Genomic DNA, 23,845 nt, shown 5'->3' with positions numbered 1-23,845 from the left:
ATTGTCAAAAATGTAGGCAAACCGATTAAGGAAAGTTATGACATCTCTTATACATATAGATCAGGAGGGGTTTATTCAGGGCCGTAACTCTTCCGATAACAAAAGGCGTTTCATTAATGTAATTTGGGCAGTGGCGAATGATCAGACTCCGGTTGCTGTCATCTCACTTGACATCGAAAAGGCATTTGATATGGTAGAATGGGATTATCTTTTTAAGATTTTGGAAATGTATGGGTTCGGGAATACTTTTATTGGGTGGATTAAATTACTTTATAGTCATCCGGTAGTGGTGGTTCAAACAAATGGATTAATTTCAGATTATTTTATTCTGGATAGGGGCACCCGGCAGGGTTGCCCTCTTTCCCCCTTATTGTTCTGTGTAGGGCTTTACTGGTTGTTTAGATCAATGTTACTATCAGAAATAATTAATAATTATTTCTGTAGTTATTAATTAATATTTAAATTAATCAGTTGAATCTAACTCATTAAAACCTCATATGGGGCTCCAGTAAATGTAGTGTGCTACGTTTAGGAGCAAGTTTGGTTATTAGCAATAATTAATAATTATCAAAGATAATTATTAATTATTAAAATCAATAGAACATTGATTTTAATCAATGTTAGCTTTTTTAAATCCTTTAAATCAACAATTATCAAAGATAATCGTTAATTGTTAACATCGATGAAACATTAATTAAAATTAACACTAGCTTATTGATCATTCAAATTCAATCATCAAAGATAATTATCAATTATCAAAAATCAATAGAATATTAATAAGGATTAACATTGACGGGGCACCACCCTGAAATCAGGGACTAATAACCAAATAGTAAAACAGTCTCAATATTAGATTGTTTTCTTAGGAAAATCGACATCCGAAGAATATCGATTTTCCGGAAAAAACAATGAATGAAGGTTTGAATCCGAGCACTGACATCCCGTCAGCATGACACAGGCGTATGCAAAACAAACCAAAACACTTCTCTTTGTAGTATAAACAAAGTTTATTTATGCAGTAATATCAATTAATAATTAATACAATGCAGTCAATGAACTTCCGACTTACAACTACAAACTAAACAGTGATATGATTAGATATGGAAATAAAATAATCCTATAACACATAAGGTGTGTGTGTGTGGGTGTGTGGTTAGTACGAGAGAAAGAGAGAAGTGACAGCCCTAAAGCCGATTTCGCGATAGTGGGAGAGAAAACAGCTGTCAGTTTATCACTCAGAAACGCGGTGGACGGCTCGTAAAAGTCCCGTGTTATTTGACTCTTTCATGGATGAACTCAGTTGCTGTCTCACCCGCGATGGTGAAATTGCACAACAATCCAATTTGGTTGGACCACAATACAGCAAAACAAATTTGTGATAATTAATACCCTGAGTATTAATAATGAGCGGACATGGCGGTCCGTAAAATGTACAAGCAAAAAAACCTTGAAACACAAGAATAACACACTATAATATTCTATCTCTGCCCAGACGTAAACCTCTTACTTGAATCGCATGAGGACACAGGTAGAATGTGTTTTCCTCCGTCCTTTAACTCTGACCTGGGTCCTTGAGGCTCGGGTGATGACGGGAGGCCGTTTCCTCGTGCTGTCGGCGGGCGGTACGGCTGTTGATTCTCGGCGGGCTGGCGGAGAACTCAGAAATGTCGACTTGATTGAAGATGGAAGAGAAATCTTTAATCTCTTCACTTCTGTAGGCAAACGGATGAAGATGCGAATTGCTCGGCAGTCTCCTTCGGATCCGTTAGAGTGTTCGGTTGAACACAGAGTAATCTCAACTCGTCCAGCGAGATGGAGATTGTATGGCCACAGTTTCAAGTCGGATGTTACTTCCTTGTGCCATGAGGTTGCACCGGAGAGCAGCGAAGAGCTGCGTCCACACGCTGCAAACAAAGTCACTGGAAGCAAATCCCGGAAGCATTTCAGAGGTATTTCAACTCCTGATGATGTCATGTTTGAGGGACGTTCTGTTGTGTGCCTCATCCAATAGGAGTTTAGAGTTCGATCCTTTAGTGAGCAAGGCTTCATGGATTTGTAGTCTGTTTTGGACTCCCTTTGTTTGATTTTGGCACAATTTTTATCAGTAAGATTTACGACTTGGAAGGTGGGGGCTTGAGTTAGGTTTTTACGACTGTATTAGGCCTGCCTTTGTCTTCTATCTGAATACATGAGGCCCAACACTGTCTTGCCCTGGAACCATTAGCAGCTGCGATAAGAAAGGAGGATGATTCTCCAGGGGTGGTGGTGGGAGGTGTGGCGCATAAGCTTTTGCTTTACGTAGATGATATTTTATTATTTGTCTCCGACCCTACCAGATCTATGCCTTGCCTTCACAGAATTATTCATTCCTTTTCGAAGTTCTCAGGATACAGGGTGAATTGGTCTAAATCCGAAGTTTTGTCTCTGACAGCGTATTGTCCTATAACGGCTTTTCAGCCGGGTGCCTTCCAGTGGCCCAAGAAGGGCATTAAGTATTTGGGTATTTTATTCCCAGCAAATTTATGTGATTTAGTTAGTTAATTTTGACCCTTTAATAAAAAAGGTTTTCAAGCGATGTGGGCAGATGGGCTTCATTACATTTATCTATGATTGGGAAGGTTAATGTTATTAAAATGAATTGTATTCCAAAATTCAACTACCTGCTACAGTCTCTCCCTATAGATGCCCCCCTCTCTTATTTCAAGCAATTTGATAGCATAGCGAAGTCCTTAATTTGGAATGGTAAACGTCCCAGATTACATTTCAGTAAATTGCAAAGGCCGATTGACAAAGGTGGGCTAGGCCTACCCAAGATTTTGTTTTATTATTATGCATGCGGTCTCAGACATTTGGCTCATTGGTCGCTTCCACCTGAGAGAGGCCCTCCCTGGTTTTGTATTGAACAGGAAGTTCTTGCCCCTATTTTGCCATTGCAAAGCCTTTCTATCAATCTAACCGGAGAAGTTAAGTTACACCCCGTTATCTCGCATTTGCACACGGTATGGACAAAAGTGTCCAGAGTGTTTAATTCAGACATTTATTTAAATGTTGCCTCGAACATATGGCTGAACCCAAAATTATGTTTTGATAAGTCCCCTTTCTGCTGGACAGATGATTGTGAGGGAGGTTAATACGCTTGGTGACCTATATGAGAGTGGAGTGTTGAGATCCTTTGAAAATATGGTTCAACATTTTGGGATTCCCAGGTCTCAATTCTTTAGGTATTTACAGCTGCACCACCAGCTCTGTACTATTTTTGGGAGTAGCATACACCCCCCTAAAGCAGCAGATACTCTGGGAGTGGTGATTACTGCTTTTGGAAAAGGTCATGAGGCATCAGTGTATTACTCCCTGTTAATTCAGGGTCTGGGGGATGGAGCTTCAACTTCTCTCAAGAGATTAAGGGAGAAAGATTTAAACTTGGTATTGGAGGAGGGAGTTTGGGGTAGGATTTTAAAAAACGTCAAGTCTACATCTAGAGATGCAAGGGTGCGCTTTACGCAATTTAAGATTTTACATCGATTCTATTGGACCCCCTCTAGATTGTATAAGTTTGGTCTTAAAGACACACCCTGCTGCTGGTGATGCCAATCAGAAGATGGGGACACAACCCATGTTTTTTGGTGGTGTGTTAAGATCCAAGAATTTTGGTTGAGGGTTTAGAATTTTATGTGTGACATATTGGGCATTCAAATTTCATTTTGTCCCAAGCGGTCATTAATATAGGGGAAAAATACATGAAAAATTGGGTCCTAGCCAGTGTTATGATCGGCAGACAGGTTATTCTTAGGGGATGGAAGTCAGCTGGAGTGCCCTAATTTCAAGAGTGGTACACAGAGATGGGCAGGGTAGCGGCATTTGAAGAAATGTCATATAGAAGGGTAGGCAGCCTGGATTTGTTTAATAAAAAATGGGACAGTTATTTGGCCTTTTTGGGGGGTTCTCCGGGAGGGGCACTGGAGAGGGATTTGTAGTTTTGAATGTGTATGTGCAACCTTTTTGTTCTTGGCGGTGTGCTTTTTTCTTTTTTGTGTGTGTGTTTCTGAATGTTTTCTGCTGATTCGTTGTCTATTTGTGTGTCATTGTCAATTTAGCGTTTGACCACTGGGGTGCTTGATTCCACATTTTATGTTATGTCTGTTTGGCTTGTTGTATGGAATCACTAAAAATTGTTAACAAAAAAAAAAAACGTTTAACGCACACCTAACCTTGGATTATCCCTTACATAGCACAGGAATTAAAGATCAGATTTTTCCATTTGCCGGAGACACGTTGATGTGGCCAAGTGTAAATAGAATGTGCTTATTTAATCAGATAGCATCCCGATCAGTAAAATTCCATGAAGTGACCAAGTGTAAATACCCTCTAAAACGAAAACTATTGATTTAAAACATTTTCGGCAACTGAAATAAAATAAATATTGCAAAGTAAATGAAAAAACTAAAACTAAATGAAACTAACAACAGTTATTGAAAAATTAACTGAAATAAAATAATAATCATAAAAAAATTATTCTAGTTTTCTTAAATATCAAGCACTCGCTCATCAAATGGCAGAGTAATCTGACCTGTGTAACATGAGATCAAATTAAACTGATGACGCATTTTAACCAGAGAACAGCTGCAGCCTGAGAGGAAGAAGACCCACTTCACAGACCAGATGCACTCCAAACAGCTCACAATGATGCAGATAGCAAAGTATGGGCAAATTATACAAACAAATTACATAAGTAACACACAGAATCTCTGGCGTTCCACGGGAGCAAAACTTGAATGTTAGCTTATAAAAGGAAACACCCCAGTGTTATTTCCTTTCATTTGTGATGTATCCTTTATTCAAGTTCAAATAATAAGAATGCAGTGATCTAAATAAGCACAAACTCTGAAAGTAGCATTTCTATATGCGGTCAGAGCTGCTTTGAGTCGCGAGAAGTGAAGCAAACCGGGCACAAGAAATTGAAACCGCTCCCGCTGATAGGCTATCACGCTCAGAGATGCTGGGTTTCTCTTGCGCGTTTGCCACAGCTTCAGTCTAGATGGCTCGCAGTGTATTGAAGTAATGTTTAGTAATGTGTTGCTTTATCTTATTGTGAAGAAAACGGTGATACCAAGTTTTATTAAGAAGAGAGAGTTTGTTTTTGTGAGATAAAGTTGGTGCGAAATCAAGTGAACATACAGGTGAAAGACGGTATTCTTTTTGTATATTACAGGTGCATCTCAATAAATTAGAATGTTGTGGAAAAGTTCATTTATTTCAGTAATTCAACTCAAATTGTGAAACTCGTGTATTAAATAAATTCAATGCACACAGACTGAAGTAGTTTAAGTTTTTGGTTCTTTTAATTGTGATGATTTTGGCTCACATTTAACAAAAACCCACCAATTCACTATCTCAAAAAATTAGAATATGGTGACATGCCAATCAGCTAATCAACTCAAAACACCTGCAAAGGTTTCCTGAGCCTTCAAAATGGTCTCTCAGTTTGGTTCACTAGGCTACACAATCATGGGGAAGACTGCTGATCTGACAGTTGTCCAGAAGACAATCATTGACACCCTTCACAAGGAGGGTAAGCCACAAACATTCATTGCCAAAGAAGCTGGCTGTTCACAGAGTGCTGCATCCAAGCATGTTAACAGAAAGTTGAGTGGAAGGAAAAAGTGTGGAAGAAAAAGATGCACAACCAACCGAGAGAACCGCAGCCTTATGATTGTCAAGCAAAATCGATTCAAGAATTTGGGTGAACTTCACAAGGAATGGACTGAGGCTGGGGTCAAGGCATCAAGAGCCACCACACACAGACATGTCAAGGAATTTGGCTACAGTTGTCGTATTCCTCTTGTCAAGCCACTCCTGAACCACAGACAACGTCAGAGGCATCTTACCTGGGCTAAGGAGAAGAAGAACTGGACTGTTGCCCAGTGTTCCAAAGTCCTCTTTTCAGATGAGAGCAAGTTTTGTATTTCATTTGGAAACCAAGGTCCTAGAGTCTGGAGGAAGGGTGGAGAAGCTCATAGTTGCTTGAAGTCCAGTGTCAAGTTTCCACAGTCTGTGATGATTTGGGGTGCAATGTCATCTGCTGGTGTTGGTCCATTGTGTTTTTTGAAAACCAAAGTCACTGTACCCGTTTACCAAGAAATGTTGGAGCACTTCAGGCTTCCTTCTGCTGACCAGTTTTTTAAAGATGCTGATTTCATTTTCCAGCAGGATTTGGCACCTGCCCACACTGCCAAAAGCACCAAAAGTTGGTTAAATGACCATGGTGTTGGTGTGCTTGACTGGCCAGCAAACTCACCAGACCTGAACCCCATAGAGAGTCTATGGGGTATTGTCAAGAGGAAAATGAGAAACAAGAGACCAAAAAATGCAGATGAGCTGAAGGCCACTGTCAAAGAAACCTGGGCTTCCACACCACCTCATTAGTGCCACAAACTGATCACCTCCATGCCACGCCGAATTGAGGTAGTAATTAAAGTAAAAGGAGCCCCTACCAAGTACTGAGTACATATACAGTAAATGAACATACTTTCCAGAAGGCCAACAATTCACTAAAAATGTTTTTTTTATTGGTCTTATGATGTATTCTAATTTTTTGAGATAGTGAATTGGTGGGTTTTTGTTAAATGTGAGCCAAAATCATCACAATTAAAAGAACCAAAGACTTGAACTACTTCAGTCTGTGTGCATTGAATTTATTTTATACACGAGTTTCACAATTTGAGTTGAATTACTGAAATAAATGAACTTTTCCACGACATTCTAATTTATTGAGATGCACCTGTATATTATGAGTTGTTAATTCTTTCTTGACATGTTTCTGATGAAATTAAGATTAAGATATTTATTTTCAGATAATTTATCTTGAATATAAATATATTTTGTCTTACTGCATTGGTAGATTTTTTTTTTAGTTGTTTTAAATAATAAACCATTTAAAAAAAAGGCAAAATACACATACATTGCCTGGCCAAAAAAACAAAAGTCACCGTTTAGATTTAAATAAGCAGATACTTAAGAGCCTATGATTGGATCATTATTGCAGTGATTAATATGTTTCAGCTGGCAACAATTCTTTTAACTCTAACTGATGCAGTGTGTAGCTTCTCATTTCTTAAACAACCATGTCGGAAGACGTATCCCATGGTCATGGAAAAGATGTTGCTGTGTTTCAGAAGGGGCAAATTATTGGTCTGCATCAAGCAAAGAAAACAACTAAGGAGATTGCTGAAATCACTGGAATTGGGTTAAGAACTGTCCAACGCATTATTAAAACCTGAAGGATATTGGTGAACCATCAGTTTCGTGGAAGAAATGTGGTCAGAAAAAAATCTTGAATGATCGTGAACGGAGATCACTAAAACGCTTGAAGTCACATTGTAAAATCGACAGTAGAACTCATGGCTATGTTTAATAATGAAATTAAGAGCATTTCCACATGCACAATGTGATGAGAACTTACAGGATTGGAACTAAACATCTGTGTGGCCACAAGAAAGCCACTTGTAAGTGAGACTAATCAGAAAAAAAACTACTTCAATTTGATAGGGAGCATAAAGTAGTGGTGCACCGATCAGGAAATTTGAGGCCGATACCGATTTCCGGGTTTTTAATACTAATCATTTTAACATGATTTTTTTAAAAGTGCCCTTTACCACACTTTTGCAAGTTATATTGTGCAGTTATATGTTAATGCCCCACAGAGTAGAATTACGGTAACACTTTACAAAAAGGTTCGATTTGTTAACATTATTGTAGTTAACATGAACTAATGAACTTAATGTTAGTTTCAACATATACTATTACATTTTTTAAATCAAAAGTTGTATTAGTTAACTTTAGTTAATGCATTATGAAGTACCATGAACTAACAATGAACAATATATTTTTACAGCCTTTATTAATTGAAATGTTAGTTAATAAAACTACAATTGCATGACGAATGGAACCTTTTTATAAAGTTACCAAAATTACATTAAAATGACACTAATTGTGAATTGCTTACATTTATTTGTTTTGAAACAGTTATGAATAGTTCTGTTGTCAATATCAAAAAGTCATTTTGACACTGGTAAGCAGTAAAAACCATGAGAGCATCACACGCTCAAAAATAAGAAAAATATATCCATTACAAGCTCTAAAACTGCTCCAGTGAGAAATCATTAATATCTATGATTTGTTTACTGTCTTTGCCGTTTTGCTGTAACACAAATCATTAATTATTAAGCAAATGCATGAAGATGTGGTGCTGTTATGGTTAAAATGTCATTGCTGTGATTAGTGGTAATGTGACCAACATTGATTTAAATTGGAGTCCTCAAAGAATAACGATATTGAGAGCATCTGGAGAGCGTGCATGTTTGATTGACACCGCGAGTGAGCATATTGAAGGGAGTGAAGCTGAAAGTGTTCATGATCGCTCAGTCTCTGTCACTCAACATCTGATTGTCACAACTCACGTTACATCACGCATACTCAGATTTGTATATGCATGTTTATTTGTTGTTTAATTTGTTTTTATACCCATTTGCAGTCTCTTTATCCTCTCCGTGCTCACAGTGCTGTGAGTCAAAATTACTACCGTAATGACTCTAGAAAATGGGCAACTTAATAGTCATACACATGTAATTCTTACACAAACAAACCTGCAAATTCATCTGAATAACAGCATGTCTGAAAGTTTAAATTCGTGAATACTTAGAATTGCCAACAATTCACCCTCCAGAGGCCACACTGTCATGCATCAAGGGCTGAGAAAGCACTCATTCATTAGAGTAGCACTGTATGTGTGGTGTATGTGTGATTCCCTGTGTGCTGCAAAAAAGATCGGTCCTGATTCTAGGCATGATTGGCCGATCGCCAATCACAGACTTTAGATGAAGATTGGCCGATTTAGATTTGTGGCCAATTGATCGGTGCACCCCTAACATATAGATTGGACTGTGGAGCAGTGGAAAAAGATTATGTGGTCTGTTGAGTCCAGATTTACTCTATTCCAAAGCGATGGGTATGACAGGGTAAGAAGGGAAGCGTATGAAGCGATGCACCCATCATGCATAGTGTCCAATGTTCAAGCCTCTGGAGGCAGTGTTATGCTCTGGGGTTGCTTCAGTTGGTCAGGTCTAGTCTCAGCAACGGTATGCGGCAATAAAATGAAGTCAGCTGACTACCTGAATGTACTGAATGATCAGGTTATCTCATCAATGGAATTTTTCTTTTCTGATGGGACGGGCATATTCCAGGACGACATTGCCAAGATTCATTGGGCTCAAATTGTGAAAGAGTGGTTCATGGAGCATGAGGAATCATTTTCACACATGAATTGGCCATTACAGAGTCCTGACCTTAACTCCATTAAAAATCTTTGGGATGTGCTGGAGAAGACTTTACAGAGTGGTTTGACTCTCCCATCGTGAGTACAAGATCTCAGCCAAAAATTAATGCAACTCTGGACAGAAATAAATGTTGTGACGTTGCATAAGGTTGTTGAAACTATGTCACAATGAATGTGCACCGTAATCAAAGCTAAAGGTGGTCCAACGAATTATTACAGTATGCAACTTTTTTTTTTTTTGGCCAGGCAGTGTATTTAATATATATTTTCTGAAAACAAGTCATAATATCTTATACAGTGTTGCTTCTCAGGTAAATTTATATTGTTTTAATGAATTTTAGATATTTACATGAAAGCAAAAAAAGACATGATTTTGTGTATTTTTAACTTAATTAAACTATAGAAACCCTAAAGGAATTCAGAGAAGGTTGTTAAAAAATATTTTTAAGATACTTTCATCCTCGTTTCTTTATTGTTAGTAAGCACGTGTTCAATACAACCTCTTAACTCAAGGCACAAGCTGAATTGTTGTTTATGAGCTGTTGATTAATCATTCTAATAATCATTAGATTAGTTGATTATCAAAATAATTGTTTGTTGCATCCCTTATCGGGAGAGGGGCATGAATGATGGCTGATAGAAATGACAAAGCCCTGTGTTGGACTATTTCGAGTTTGATTATGAAACTGAAAAAAACAAATGCATTATAATGTCCAGTCATATGATTTGTGGTGTTAATGTTGAAGGAAAAAAATCCCACAAACCTGAAAGTGCTTTTGCAAAGCAATCGTTGCAAGGAGTACAAATTATTCATCGATAATGACTAAGGCTGTGCAAGCTGGTTCTTGGTAAAATCTCAAACCATTTCTTATGTTATTGTTATTATGCACAAGTATGCAGAGTCTAAGTAAATTGTGCAAATATTCAACCATTTCCACTAGCTTTAAGTATATTAAAAAACTTGCCAATTAATCTTAAACTCAAAAGATCTTGCTTATTTTAGATTTTTTTTTTTTTAAATAACTCTGGAAATGTTCTGTTAATTCCTAAACTAAAATTCCTAAAATTAAAATATAAATATAAAACTAGAATATATAAAAACAAAATAGAAATGTGTCCACAAAATAAAAACTAAAAAATCGTTAATGAAACACTAAAACTATACTGAAATTTGTTGCAAATTTCAAAACAGTATTAAAATAAAAACTAATTTGAAAATGCAAAACTATAATAATCTTGCTACTGATTTCTCACAGAGGGACCAAGGATGCACTCTCTTCCCTTCATTCGAAAAATCCTGATGAAATGGCACTGTTATCCAGTTTAAATGCCTGCGATTACATGCACATCAGGGGCGGAGCATTAAAAGTCATCTGCCAATAGATTGGCATGCTTTTAAAGGGCTTTAGAGATCATTACTCCTGGGAGGAGTTTCCCATAGCGTCAGCTACTGACGCAGTGTCTCGTTCCCTCCTTTCAAGAAACTATGACTGTAGGGCAAGTCAGTGGTAGAAGATGAGAGTTCGTTGTTCTGAGTACATTTTTGGAATGAGATAAAAAAAAAAAAATTTGTGTTTTTGTTGCATTCAGTGTGAAAATGTGATAAAGTGAATTTTGAAGAGCCTTAAGGAACCTTTCATTCTTGAATAAGCTGAGAATATGTACTTTTGGCCATTAGAGCAGAGTGTGTATACATTTTTGAATGTTTTGTTGGCTTTTTATTTGAAGACATGATCAGTACTCTGACTTGCTGCTGATTTGTCTTTAGGCTGCCGGTAATGCAGTCAAGAGAGCATCAGATAATCTGGTGAAGGCAGCGCAGAAGGCTGCATTTGAGGCTCAAGATGATCAGGCCGTGATGGTGAAGAGCAAGATGGTGGGCGGCATCGCTCAGGTAAAGACAACATCAGTGAAAACACAGTTACAAGTTCACAACTCAAACACTTTGAAACCTTTTACCACTGAATTGGGTAATATGTGAGTTATCCATATTGCACTATCACTTTCATGATGGCATATTTTTCTAACTATAAAACTGCTGTCCATTTATGTTAAATAAATTCTTTCCAAGAAGAAAACTGAAGCAATACAAATGTACCCCTAAATAAAACACAAGATATCATAATATAATTGTTCTTCTAGATTTTAGAATGTTTGGCCAGTCCCTTTTAAAAAAAATTTTTTTTTTTTTTTTCATGAAATAAAATCAATTCATGTTACATGTCTGCAGAGGCATTAAGCCCCATATCTAGAGTAGAATATTATAAAATATATCAGATTTTAGAAAACTAGAGTGCATTTTTTGTCCCAGCATTTTAAATATTTGGGGCATTTTTGTCTGGTTAATCTCTGACCCTCTGCTGTCTTTCTTGCATGCATTCTGGATTTTCACGTGGATCTTTATGTGTTTGCTCAGATCATTGCTGCTCAGGAGGAGATGCTAAGGAAGGAGAGAGAGCTGGATGAAGCCCGGAAAAAGCTGGCCATGATCCGACAGCAACAGTACAAGTTCCTGCCGTCAGAGCTGAGAGAAGACGGACAGGATCAGTGAGACACAACAGAGACTAAACGAGCATTTCTTCATGGATTCATGAGCTACACGGATAACGGGAAGAGAAATTAAAGATATGCAAGGGGAAGAGAAATTAAAGATATGCAATGAGTACAAAGTGAACAATGTATCAGGATGTCTATTTTAAAAGTATTTTGTTTATTTCTGTCACTTTTATGAGTATTGCCATGCCACCTTTGTGATTTAGCTTTATTGTTTTGGATTTGTTAAATTTGGATAATGCGCCGCATATACAAGTCATTTTTAATCGCTTCTAATAGATCTATATGTTTTTTTCAGTACTAGATATTTTAGATCAGCAGTATTTTTGACAGCTTTTCTTCCTTTTTCCTTATTTTTTGTGGCAATTTGGACCAGTGGTGCAATGATCATCTTTGCATTGAAACAATTCATAGAGAGAAAACAAATCATTTTCTAAAGAATAATAAAGCTTTGAAATGGTACAAATGGTATCTCCTATTAAGTTTTATTTACAGTGTATTACAATGTTCATCAATGTTTGTTAACATTTTGGTCTACTGGCATTTCTTTCAAAATTATATCTTTTATAAAGCAAAAAAGCCATATTTCTATTTTGTTTTTTTTGTTGTTTCTTTTGTTTTTTTTGTTGCAATTCGGTGTTCATAAAATTCCCATCCAGATGTAGACAATATAAGATCTCATCAAACAATTGTTTGTAACAGATGAATTGGTTATTACAATTGTGTTAATCGAAGAATAATCAGAGTGATTACAGAGAACATAATTTAAACTGTTATTAATGGCTCAAATGAATAAACAGCTTGAGTTTTTGCCATAACTGCCTTTCCTGTTGCATTAAGTGCATTTTGAAGGGCCTGCCTCTATTTTTGATAATTGTGTATTTAACTGTTAACAGTTCTCACCTTAAATATGCAAACATACTTAGTCATCCGTTTAACTAAAAACTCATAAATTCACTGTTTTCCAAAGATATCATGTTGCATTTGTGTTTTATTTTTTTATTTTTTTTTTTATTTTTTTTTTTCAACAGTTAAATCATTAGCGCTTTTCGCATAGCATTATCAGCACTTTTCACAATAAATCATGTTCCAAAGCAGCTTTTACAAAGAATAGTGCCTTACAAACTCTCTAGTGAGCAAACCAAAGGTGACCACGTCAGGAGAACTCTTAAAAAGAAGTTTAAGTAGATGAGGAGGAAACTTTTGGATGAACCAAGCAAGGGAAGCCCATCTCCTCTGGTTGGCATGCATTTGAACTAAATTATATAAATACAAATGTTATTTAGACCAGATGTAATCCAGATCCAGAGTATTCTTATAATATTGACTAATTCATTTTTTGTTCAGTTAATTTTAATGATTACGATGTGTTAGAGGAAATTAAATAATATTACAATAATAAGTTATTAAAGTTGTTCAGTAGTAGTTCGTTCATCCAATATGCAACATGAGGGATGCAGGTGTTGAGAGAGAGTCTATGGCTGATGATTAGTGAGTCTCCACAGTGCAGGTATGGTTAAAGATGGGCCGGTGCTGGAGATGTTAAGAGCTTCTAATAAAGTAACATACCTGTACATGAAAGAAAAAGTGGAGAAATAGAAGAAACAAAGTTCCTAGCAAACAACTGGTGCAGCGGGATTAAAGCAGACTATGGATTTGTAACTATGCTGAGCTGAACAAACAAGTCTTAAGTTTATACATCCGTTTTTATCCACCAATCTGGAAAATTAATTTGAGCTACAGTGAAAGCTAATGCCATACTTCCTAAAAATATCACCCAAAGGGGGAATATAATGTACAGGAAGAACAACAAAGGACCTAAGACAGAGCTTTGCAGCACACCATATTTTACCATCAGACTGCTCTCCTATTACACAAAGAAAGTGGTAGTAATATAACATTTAAGAACTAAACCAGACTAGAGCCTGTCCATAAATGCCAAGATGATTCTCAAACTTGCCCCAAATAATTTTATGATCTTTAGTGTAAAAAGCAGCATTCATGTCCAATATTGATAGTAGATCAATGTCATTTTTGTAGCTATGAAGTGCAGTCTCTGTACTATAATGGGGCCTAAATCCTGACAGAACCCCTGTAAATACAATTTATCACAATTTTTCTTATAGTACTGTTTGACATAAATCGATTATTTGAAATGGATCTATAATTAATATTTTCACAAGGACCAAGTTGTGGTTTCTGGGTAAGCAGTTTAATAACTGCAAGTTTAAAAGTTTTAGAAACACGCCCTAAAGGTGACTTCAGCCAGGCTTCCTAAGCAACCAATTGGCCCCGTTGCTAGGGTGGGTAGAGTCATGTTGGGTTAACCTCCTCGTGGTCGTCATAATGTGGTCCTCGCTCTCGGTTGGGCACGTGGTGAGTTGTGCGTGGGTGCCGTGGAGAATAGCGTGAAGCCTCCATACACGCTAGGTGTCTGCGGTAATGCGCTCAACAGAGGCAACTGAGATTTGTCCTCCGCCACCCGGATTGAGGCGAGTCACTACGCCACCATGAGGACATAGAGTGCATTGGGAATTGGGCATTCCAAATTGGGGAGAAAATAAAAATAAAACAAATGAGAAAAAGAAACGCCCTAAACATAGGGAGGAGTTCATTATTTTAAGCAGGGGCTTAGAGATCACAGGAAAAGTACCTCTAGTAGTTTTTGAGTAAAGGATCTAACAAGAAGTAGAAGATTTTGAAGCTGCAATACGTATAGTGAGTTCATCCTGCCCAATAACAGTAAATAATTGAAGCTGCTCCTAGTTGTAACACAAGACGTCATCTGAGATGCTGTGACATCTGTTTGTGCATTTTCAGTTGTTTCTTTATGTTCTCTTTACATCTTTGTAATGAAGACCCCATGATATTGCTAAACAGATCAGTGCATATTTAAACATGAATATGAAAATATATGAAATTACTTTTATGAAGTTTCTTTAAATTACTAATGTGTTTTCTAAATATTTGTACAAATGTAATAATGTTTATGATATTTATAAAAGTTATTCCTAATATTTCAATCTCAAAAGCTGATCTTTTTACATGGGTTTCTCTGTCCTTATGATGGTCAGATTGTACAGTGTGGACCTGATTAGTAAGGGAGAGTAGATATACTTTACAAATAAAGTCATTATGAATCAAAGGCATTTGTTGTCTCTAGGATTATGAAAACTTTGTTTGGCCTAATTGCCCATAACACTTTAAACAGATGGTGACAAAAATGATACTGCTTATAACAATCATGTCATGAATATCTAAATTAAACCTTTAATACAGAAAGTTTTATAAAATCTAAATGCTTTATATGTGGATTTTATATTGTCTCATTATAGCTGTTATTCCATGGCACTCTGAAAAGTGACCTGATCCCAGATGAGCTGCGTCTGTATACATGGAAAATGACTGAGGTATGAGCATTCCAAACATGGACAAAAGCTGAGGGTCAAACACTGAGCCTATCCAGCAAGACGAATCAGAGCAGGGAGACGTCACACTCCAACAGACTTTAGAGAAGTTTCCAAAAAAGAGCAGAGTTCCTTCACAGAGGATTCCAGCCGCGTCTCTCTGCTGTTCACCCTCATCCATCTGTGCCTCCTCTAACAACTTGTCCTCTTTCTCCTCGGCTGCTGTCAGAAATCAAAGAAATCCACCATGGAGGCCATCAAGAAGAAAATGCAGATGTTGAAACTGGACAAGGAGAATGCCATTGACCGTGCAGAACAGGCAGAGATAGACAAGAAAGGTGCAGAGGATAAATGCAAACAGGTAAATGATACAGGACATGATAAAACTCAGATTAATAGATGTGACTTTTTTTCTGTAGGTCCATGTTTCTGTCCTTTTCAATGTGTTTTCTAAATGAACTATGGGAAAAACTGTACTGGAACAGTTTGTGTAATTCAGTCATGAAGACAGCCAAACCAGCAAGACCAGGAAGGAACCAGTTAATAGAATACATTTAAGAATTTAACTGTTTTGCAGTCATAGTACATTAATACCTTCAGTAATGGAATTGAAAATTATTCATAGAAAGTTTTTGTCCACTTGTACGCTTATTGAAATGACACACAGAAATTGCTTTTAACTTTCTGTGTATAATGTGACCTTCCAAGAATCAGTAATTATCTGGTCAGTAGTATCAAATTCTCTCCAAAAAGTGACGATTATTGTCAGTTTATCTGATTCAGCATCTTTGTTATGTCTTATGTAGTGTAACTGTTTTTATTTCTACAAGTCTTATTCCTTAAGACCTGTCAGTCATGAATAACAGCAGTAACAAACACCAAGATAGAGGTGTAAATATACTAGTATATGTACGTGGGTATCCTTGATTACAACACCATTCCACGAAGAGGCCCACTCTGGAGGATCTGACATTCTCTGACATTTGCTTAATGTGATGTATAACAGCACATACAGGGCCTGTCAGTTTAGTTTTATGTGTTCACAATGAGAATAATAGATCTGTCCTTAGGAAGGTCAATATTTCGGAAAATATTTAATTGTCATAATATTTAAATAATTCTGCTATAGACATGCAATGCAACTTTCTATAACTATTCTCTAAACTAATAAGAGTATATAATAACAATATATATATATATATATATATATATATATATATATATATATATATATATATATATTCTGAAGGCCATTTAAATGAATCCTTCATTAAAGACATCGTCGTGCTCGATAATGCAAGTGCAGCTGGCTTTCGCATGCAAGAAAGAAACATGCTAAACATGTAAGATGATAGTTTGAGGACACGATGTTCACTTAATGTTCCATTTTTAATTTTCCAACTTTAAAGTGATCTTTTGAAATTTCAATTGTTGCATTAGGTTATGCTCTTATATTTGATTTATGCATTTTTAATTAAACTATGAATAAATTGTTACTTCTAGAAGGACTTTTTTCAGATGTGACAACTGGATGGGGAATCTATTCTCGTTCCAAGGCCTTTGTCATAGCATCCCTGTTGTTCACCACATATGGTGTCCATGATCTTTTTTTGTCCCACTCCACCTTCATGGAATTGTTCCACACAAAAAGGTCAAGGCAGTGAAAGGCTGTGGGCCGTGTTTGACGCCAAAGCCGTGATGTCTCTCATAACTGTTTCCCACTCCATGAGACGGAATAAAAGAAAGGCATCCGGCATAAGCACATTGCTTTGAAGATGTTCATTTGTTTTGTCACTCTGTGAAGTCTTTTTACAGTTCTTTATATATGAGTGGAACAAAAACTCATGTCATGACAGCCAATCCATAACGAATCTATTTTCAAGACCAGTTTTATGGTCTGCACTTCCATATACAGAGGCCAGCTGTGTCCATGGCCCAAATAACACAATAAATAGAGGCTGGTTTATGACACTAAGCTATGTTTAATGTTATGGCTTGGGGTTTATCTGACATGTGTTAAAAGAAGAGGGTGACTTTTAGCAGCTGCAGAACCCAACTGATCCTCTCTCCAGAGACGGTTCATCACGACACTACCTTTTATAATTGTGTCCTCATAGCCTCCATAGCTCTGACATTCACAACCATTCACTGACATGCTGATTTATGTGCCAGATTTACAGAGCATTCATTAACATTTAGTATTTCTCTTACAGCAGGGTTTCCCAACTGGGAGTGTGTGAACTTTTAGGGGTTCATGATGGAACTGCAGGGATTTCATGAGCCAAAATTAAATGAAATAAAAATGAATGATTAAAAGTTTTTAAATAAGGAACACTTAAATAATCTTATAAAAATTATTAAATTAGCTGTTCCTTTTCTGTCACTCACTTGATGTTGTGTCGATGTAGTGACACTAGGGGTCACTCTTGGGAGCCCGAGACACCTCTGGTCTTTGATAAAAGGCCAATGAAAATTGGCGAGTGGTATTTGCATACCACTCCTCCGGACATACGTGTATAAAAGGAGCTGGTATGCAACCACTCATTCAGATTTTCTCTTCGGAGCCGAACGGTCGATGTTTACTGAGCTGACTGTTCATTCACCTCTGCTGGATCTGACGCCGCATTTCAGCGGCTTCTCCCTCCTCTGCACTGGTGCACTGCAGAGAATGCCCCTGGGCGCTTCGGCAGAAAAAAGAGAGTATATTTTCCTAAAAGAGTATATTTCTCTAAAAGAGTGGCACACACGGAACATCTTTTCAAAGACTCATCTTTTTAAAGATGCCTTTCCGTTTGTGTGTTATTCCTGGTTGCGGCCGTTACCTCTCAACTTCTGACGGTCACGATCGCTGTCTTTCGTGTCTGGGCATGACCCATGCGGAAACAGCGTTCATGGATGGATCATGTACTCACTGCGAGAACATGACCATGGCAACGTAGGCTTGCTTTCGTAAGAAAGCAAGCCACCCCAGCGGCTCCCCACCTCGGTCCTTCTACCTATGGGTATGAGGCCAGCGCAGCTAGCACTGGGGGCGATTTGGGGACCCCAATGGGACCACCTCCACTGGGTATCCCCCCATGGACCTCCCATTCCCCAGCACGCTCATCTACCCCGATCGGGCTTCCGGATGAGTCCACCGGCTCGTCTCATGGCGAGTTCGACCTCTTGTTCAGAGCCCGCGAAGCTGATGAGCTCTCGAGCGCAGCATCGGAGAGCGGGCTCGTCCAGTCGGATGCAGAAGCCTCAGCTGGGCTCCTCCCCTCGGTTGCGGTTGCCCAGTCACAAGCTGATGCGGAAATGACGGACATGCTTTCCCGGGCAGCCCCGAGCGTCGGGCTAGAGTGGAACACTCCACTCTCCCCTGAACCCTCGCGGCTCGATGATTGGTTCCTGGGCTCGCGGTGCCGCTCAAAGCAGCCACGCCCCGCTCCAGTCCCTTTCTTCCCGGAAGTGCATGAGGAGCTGACAAGATCGTGGGAGGCACCTTTTACTGCCCAGTCCCGATCCTTCAGCTCCACCGCCCTCACTACCCTCGATGTCGGGGTGGCCAGGGGCTATTCGGCGATTCCCCCGTTGGATAAGGTGCTCGCGGTGCACCTATGCCCGCAGAGCGCCGCCACCTGACGCGGACACCCAAAGCTCCCATCCAAGGCCTGTAGGTTCACGTTGTCCCTGAGGGCCAAAGCCTACAGTGCCGCTGGACAAGCCACCTCCGCCCTGCATGCCATGGCTCTCCTGCAAGTCCACCAAGCCAAGGCGCTAAAGGAACTGCACGAGGGTAGTTCCGCCCAAGATTTGATGCTGGAGCTGCGCTCGGCGACCGACCTCACTCTCTGGGCGACGAAGGTCATGGCGCGGTCTCTCGGGTGGGCGATGTCCACCTTAGTTGTCCAGGAGCACCACCTTTGGCTCAACCTGGTCGAGATGGGTGAGGCTGACAAGGCACGGTTCCTTGCTTCCCCCATTTCCCAGGTTGGCCTATTCGGCGACACTGTCAAGGACTTTGCCCAGCAGTTCTTGACGGTGAAGCAGCAGACAGAGGCTATCCAGCACATCCTGCCCCGGCGCGGCTCAAGATCCTGCAACCCACCTGCTCGTCACCAAGAGCGTCCCCCTGCGGTGACTGCACCGGCTCCGCTGCAGCCCGCCCCTTCGGCCCGGCCCCCCGGCATGGAGCCCACCACAGGAAGCAGAAGCCACCCATCTCACGGCCGGCCGCCAAGAACCCTCAAAAGGCATCAAAGTGCCCCTGAGATGGGTGACCCAGGGACGATGAAACCCACCTTGGAGCTGGTAAGCAGATCACTCCATCCCCCGATGGAGGGCCAGGAGGAGAATCTTTTGTTGCTTTTTCATTTAATTTTGCCACATGCCCAAGTGGCTGCGGTACCCAACAGTTCAGCAAAAGAGTGGTTTCCTCATTCCCTGGGTCACATACCCGGTGTGCACGGCCGTCATCACGACCACCATCCACCTATCCATCCTTGCAGGTTTTGGCGCTCCAGCGGCGGTCTCCCCGCCCCTGCGCGCCCAGCTGTGGCACAAATCCGCCACCAATATGACAGTCTCCACGGGTCACGAGGACAGGCCTCTTCCTCCCCCATCCCAGGCTGTTCCGGGGGTGGTCACAAGGAGCCAGGTAAGTGCTTCGATGTCCCTGAACTCAGCACGGCAACAACATGGCATGGCACCTCGAGCTCCGCCCTTCATTGAGGCCCCACCTGCCGGTACATCTGACCCTCCTACGGAAGGATGCGATAGAGCCTGTCCCTCCAGCCGAGATGAAGAAGGGGTTTTACAGCCCCTATTTCATTGTACCAAAAAAAGGCAGTGGGTTGCAGCCAATCTTGGACCTGCGAGTACTGAACCGGGCTTTACACAGACTCCCGTTCAAGATGCTGATGCAAAAAATGCATTCTGGCGAACGTCTGGCATCAAGATTGGTTCACGGCGGTAGACCTGAAGGACGCGTACTTCCATGTCTCGATTCTACCTCGACACAGACCCTTCCTGCGGTTTGCATTCGAGGGTCGGGCGTATCAGTACAAGGTCCTCCCTTTTGGTCTGTCCTTGTCCCCTCGTGTCTTCACGAAGGTCGCAGAGGCAGCTCTTGCCCCTGGCAAATTCCCCTGAGGAAGGACCTTCTTTCTCAGGGACGGGGCACCATCTGGCACACGCAACCAGACCTCTGGAATCTCCATGTCTGGCCCCTGGATGGGACATGGAAGACCTAAGCGGTCTACCACCCGCGGTGGTAGACACGATCACTCAGGTTAGGGCCCCCTCTATGAGGTGCCTGTATGCCTTTAAGTGCCATCTGTTCGCTAAGTGGTGTTCTTCCCGATGCGAAGACCCCCAGAGATGCGCAGTCGGATTGGTGCTTTCCTTCCTGCAGGAGAGGTTGGAAGGGCAGCTGTCCCCTTCCACCTTGAAGGTGTATGTAGCCGCTATAGCGGCACACCACGACACAGTGGATGGTAAGTCCTTAGGGAAGCACGACCTGATCATCAGGTTCTTGAGAGGCGCCAGGAGGTTGAATCCCTTCAGACCGCGCCTCGTTCCCTCATGGGACCTCTCTGCAGTTCTTCAGGGTCTACAGAGAGCCCCCTTTGAACCTTTGCAGTCAGCTAAGCTTAAGGCACTCTCCTTGAAGACTGCCCTCCTGACTGCGCTCACTTCCATCAAGAGGGTAGGAGACCTGCAAGCGTTCTCTGTCAGTGAAACGTGCCTGGATTTTGGTCCGGGCTACTCTCACGTGATCCTGAGACCCCGACCGGGCTATGTGCCCAAGGTTCCCATGACCCTTTTAAGGGACCAGGTCGTGAACCTGCAAGCGCTGCCCCAGGAGGAGGCATACCCAGCCCTGACGTTGCTGTGTCCAGTGCATGCTTTACGCATCTATTTGGATCGCATGCAGAGTTTTAGAGTCTCTGAGAAGCTCTTTGTCTGCTTTGGTGGACAGCGGAAAGGAAACGCTGTCTCCAGGCAGAGGATTGCCCACTGGCTCATTGACGCCATAACTATGGTATATTACGTCCAGGAAGTGCCGCCCCGGTAGGGCTACGGGCCCATTCTACTAGGGGTGTAGTGGCCTCCTGGGCCTTGACCAGGGGCGCCTCTCTAAAAGACTCCGGGTGGAACTGGTTTCGTCCCATGTAGTGGCACACACAAGCAGGTAAGTCCGGGACAGCCGGCCGGGTGTATCACTTGCGCATAGCACCTTTCACCTCCCCTGAGCTGAAGACGTGTGCTGTTAACTCCCAGTAGTGTTCACAAACTGTGTTCCCTGGTTGATTTCCTCCTGCCCTGTGGCAGACGAGTTTGCGGAGAGACTCGCTGCCGGCTCAGTACACGTGCTAACTTTTTTTTTCTTATGTTTTTTTAACCATACCACATAACCAAACACTTCATTTGTGTGTGTGTGTGTGTGTGTGTGTGTGTGTGTGTAGCTGGAAGAGGAGCTCTTGGCCCTGCAGAAGAAGCTGAAGGGTGTAGAGGATGAATTGGACAAATACTCAGAATCACTGAAAGACGCTCAGGAGAAACTCGAGCAGGCAGAGAAGAAGGCCACAGACGTGAGTGACACACACATGATCATCAAAGAGAAAAACATATCTGAGTTTAATTTACAATATTGCGTTAGCCTTACATAACAGGGTTGATATCATTCACCCATTATACGGGACACTGTTTGATTTTCAATATATTTCCAATCATGAGGAGGTGCTATTCACCAAAACTTTAGCTCAGTTTAGTATTTAAAATAAGAACACAATTTTGTTTGTATAGTTTATATTTTTTCTGATTAACACTTTTTATTGATTCACAAAATTGACAAAGAAAAGCACAACATATATTCACAGAATCAACACTTAACACCCACTATTACCCCTCCCCCTCCCAGTCCCCACCCTGACCCTCAACAAACATCCCTGTACCCACACGAGTATACAAATATATATATATATATATATATATATATATATATATATATATATATATATATATATATATAATTAAAAAATAAATAATCACACACATTTAAAACTATACTTCTCTCTCCACTGCCCCTCCCCGAGAGCCCTCCAAGAAGGCCAAATAGCTTCCCCTTTTCCTATCAAATAAATCTAAGTTTCCCAGCCTTCTACATGACATTTCCTCGAATGCGCCACTCTTCCCATCTCTGTGCACTACTCCTGAAATGAGGGCGCTCCAGCCGACTTCCATCCCCTTAGAACAATCTGTCTGCCGATCATAACACTGGCTAGGACCCAATTTTTTATGCATTTATCCCCTATATTAATGACCGCTTCATTGCCTAAAATACAGAGTCTGGGGCTAAATGAAATTTGAGTGCTCAATACGTCAAACATAAAACTCTGAACCCTCAACCAAAATTCTTGGATCTTAACACACCACCAAAAAACATGGGTTGTGTCCCCATCTTCTGATTGGCATCACCACCAGGTGGGTGTGTCTTTCAGACCAAGCCTATACAATCTAGAGGGGGTCCAATAGAATCAATGTAAAATCTTAAATTGCATAAGACACACCCTTGCATCTCTAGATGTAGACTTGACTTTTTTTCTTTTTTTTTATCCCCTTTTCTCTCAATTTGGAATGCCCAATTCCAAAATAAGTCCTTGTGGTGGCGCGGTTACTTACCTCAATCCGGGTGGCGGAGGACAAGTCTCAGATGCCTCTGCTTCTGAGAAGTCAATCCGTGCATCTTATCACGTGGCTCGTTGTGCATGACACCGCAGAGACTCCGCATGTGGAGGCTCATGCTACTCTCTGCGATTCATGCACAACTTACCATGCACCTCATTGAGAGCAAGAACCACTTATCGCGACCACGAGCAGGTTACCCCATGTGACTCTACCCTCCCTAGCAACCAGGCCAATTTGGTTGTTTAGGAGACCTGGCTGGAGTCACTCATCACACCCTGGATTCGAACTCACGACTCCAGTGGTGGTAGTCAGCATCAGTACTCGCTGATCTACCCAGGCGACTTGAAGTTTTTAGAATCCTAGCCCATACTCCCTCCTCCAGTACCAAGTTTAAATCTTTCTCCCATAATCTCTTGAGAGAAGTTGAAGCTCTCCCCTAGACTCTGAATTAGCAGGGAGTAATACACTGATGCCTCATGACCTTTTCCAGAAGCAGTAATCACCACCTAAAGAACTGAGATCTGGGAATCCCGAAATGTTGATCCATATTTTCAAAGGATCTCAACACTCCACTCTCATATAGGTCACCAAGTGTATTAACCTACCTCTCAATCCACTCTGTCCAGCAGAAAGGGGACTTATTAATACATAGTTTTGGGTTCAGCCATATTCTCGAGGCTACATTTAATTAATGTCTGAATTAAACACTCTTGACACTTTTGTCCATACCGAGTGCAAATGCGAGATGACGGGGTGTAACTTACCTTCTCCGATTAGTTTGATAGAAAGGCTTTGCAATGGCGAAATGGGGCAAGAACTTCCTGTTCAATACAAAACCAGGGAGGGGCTCTCTCAGGTGGAAGGGACCAGTGAACCAAATGTC

The 23,845-nt window shown here is 40.7% G+C and overlaps 2 protein-coding genes across 9 annotated transcripts in view; both read left to right on the top strand.

Annotated features, from left to right (window-relative positions):
• LOC127433270 (talin-1-like) overlaps positions 1–12,857 on the top strand; it is a 264,085-nt gene extending 251,228 nt beyond the window's left edge. For all 3 annotated transcript variants that reach the window (XM_051684988.1, XM_051684989.1, XM_051684990.1), the window contains 2 exons: positions 11,100–11,225; positions 11,748–12,857. In XM_051684988.1, coding sequence (XP_051540948.1) covers positions 11,100–11,225; positions 11,748–11,882 — 261 coding nt within the window. In that variant the 3' untranslated portion in view covers positions 11,883–12,857. The remainder of the gene's footprint in view (positions 1–11,099; positions 11,226–11,747) is intronic.
• A 2,509-nt stretch (positions 12,858–15,366) lies between these two features.
• The window catches only part of LOC127433287 (tropomyosin beta chain), an 81,304-nt gene continuing 72,825 nt past the window's right edge, over positions 15,367–23,845 (top strand). Inside the window, exons 1-2 of one of the 6 annotated variants that reach the window (XM_051685035.1) lie at positions 15,367–15,652; positions 21,741–21,866. In XM_051685035.1, coding sequence (XP_051540995.1) covers positions 15,539–15,652; positions 21,741–21,866 — 240 coding nt within the window. In that variant the 5' untranslated portion in view covers positions 15,367–15,538. The remainder of the gene's footprint in view (positions 15,653–21,740; positions 21,867–23,845) is intronic. The other 5 variants (XM_051685040.1, XM_051685039.1, XM_051685034.1 and 2 more) reach the window with 5 other exon arrangements.

Source organism: Myxocyprinus asiaticus, chromosome 43, assembly GCF_019703515.2.
Source record: "Myxocyprinus asiaticus isolate MX2 ecotype Aquarium Trade chromosome 43, UBuf_Myxa_2, whole genome shotgun sequence".
Taxonomy (NCBI): Eukaryota; Metazoa; Chordata; class Actinopteri; order Cypriniformes; family Catostomidae; genus Myxocyprinus; species Myxocyprinus asiaticus.
Note: the sequence above shows the minus strand (reverse complement) of the source record. Positions and strands in the feature narration are given on the sequence as shown.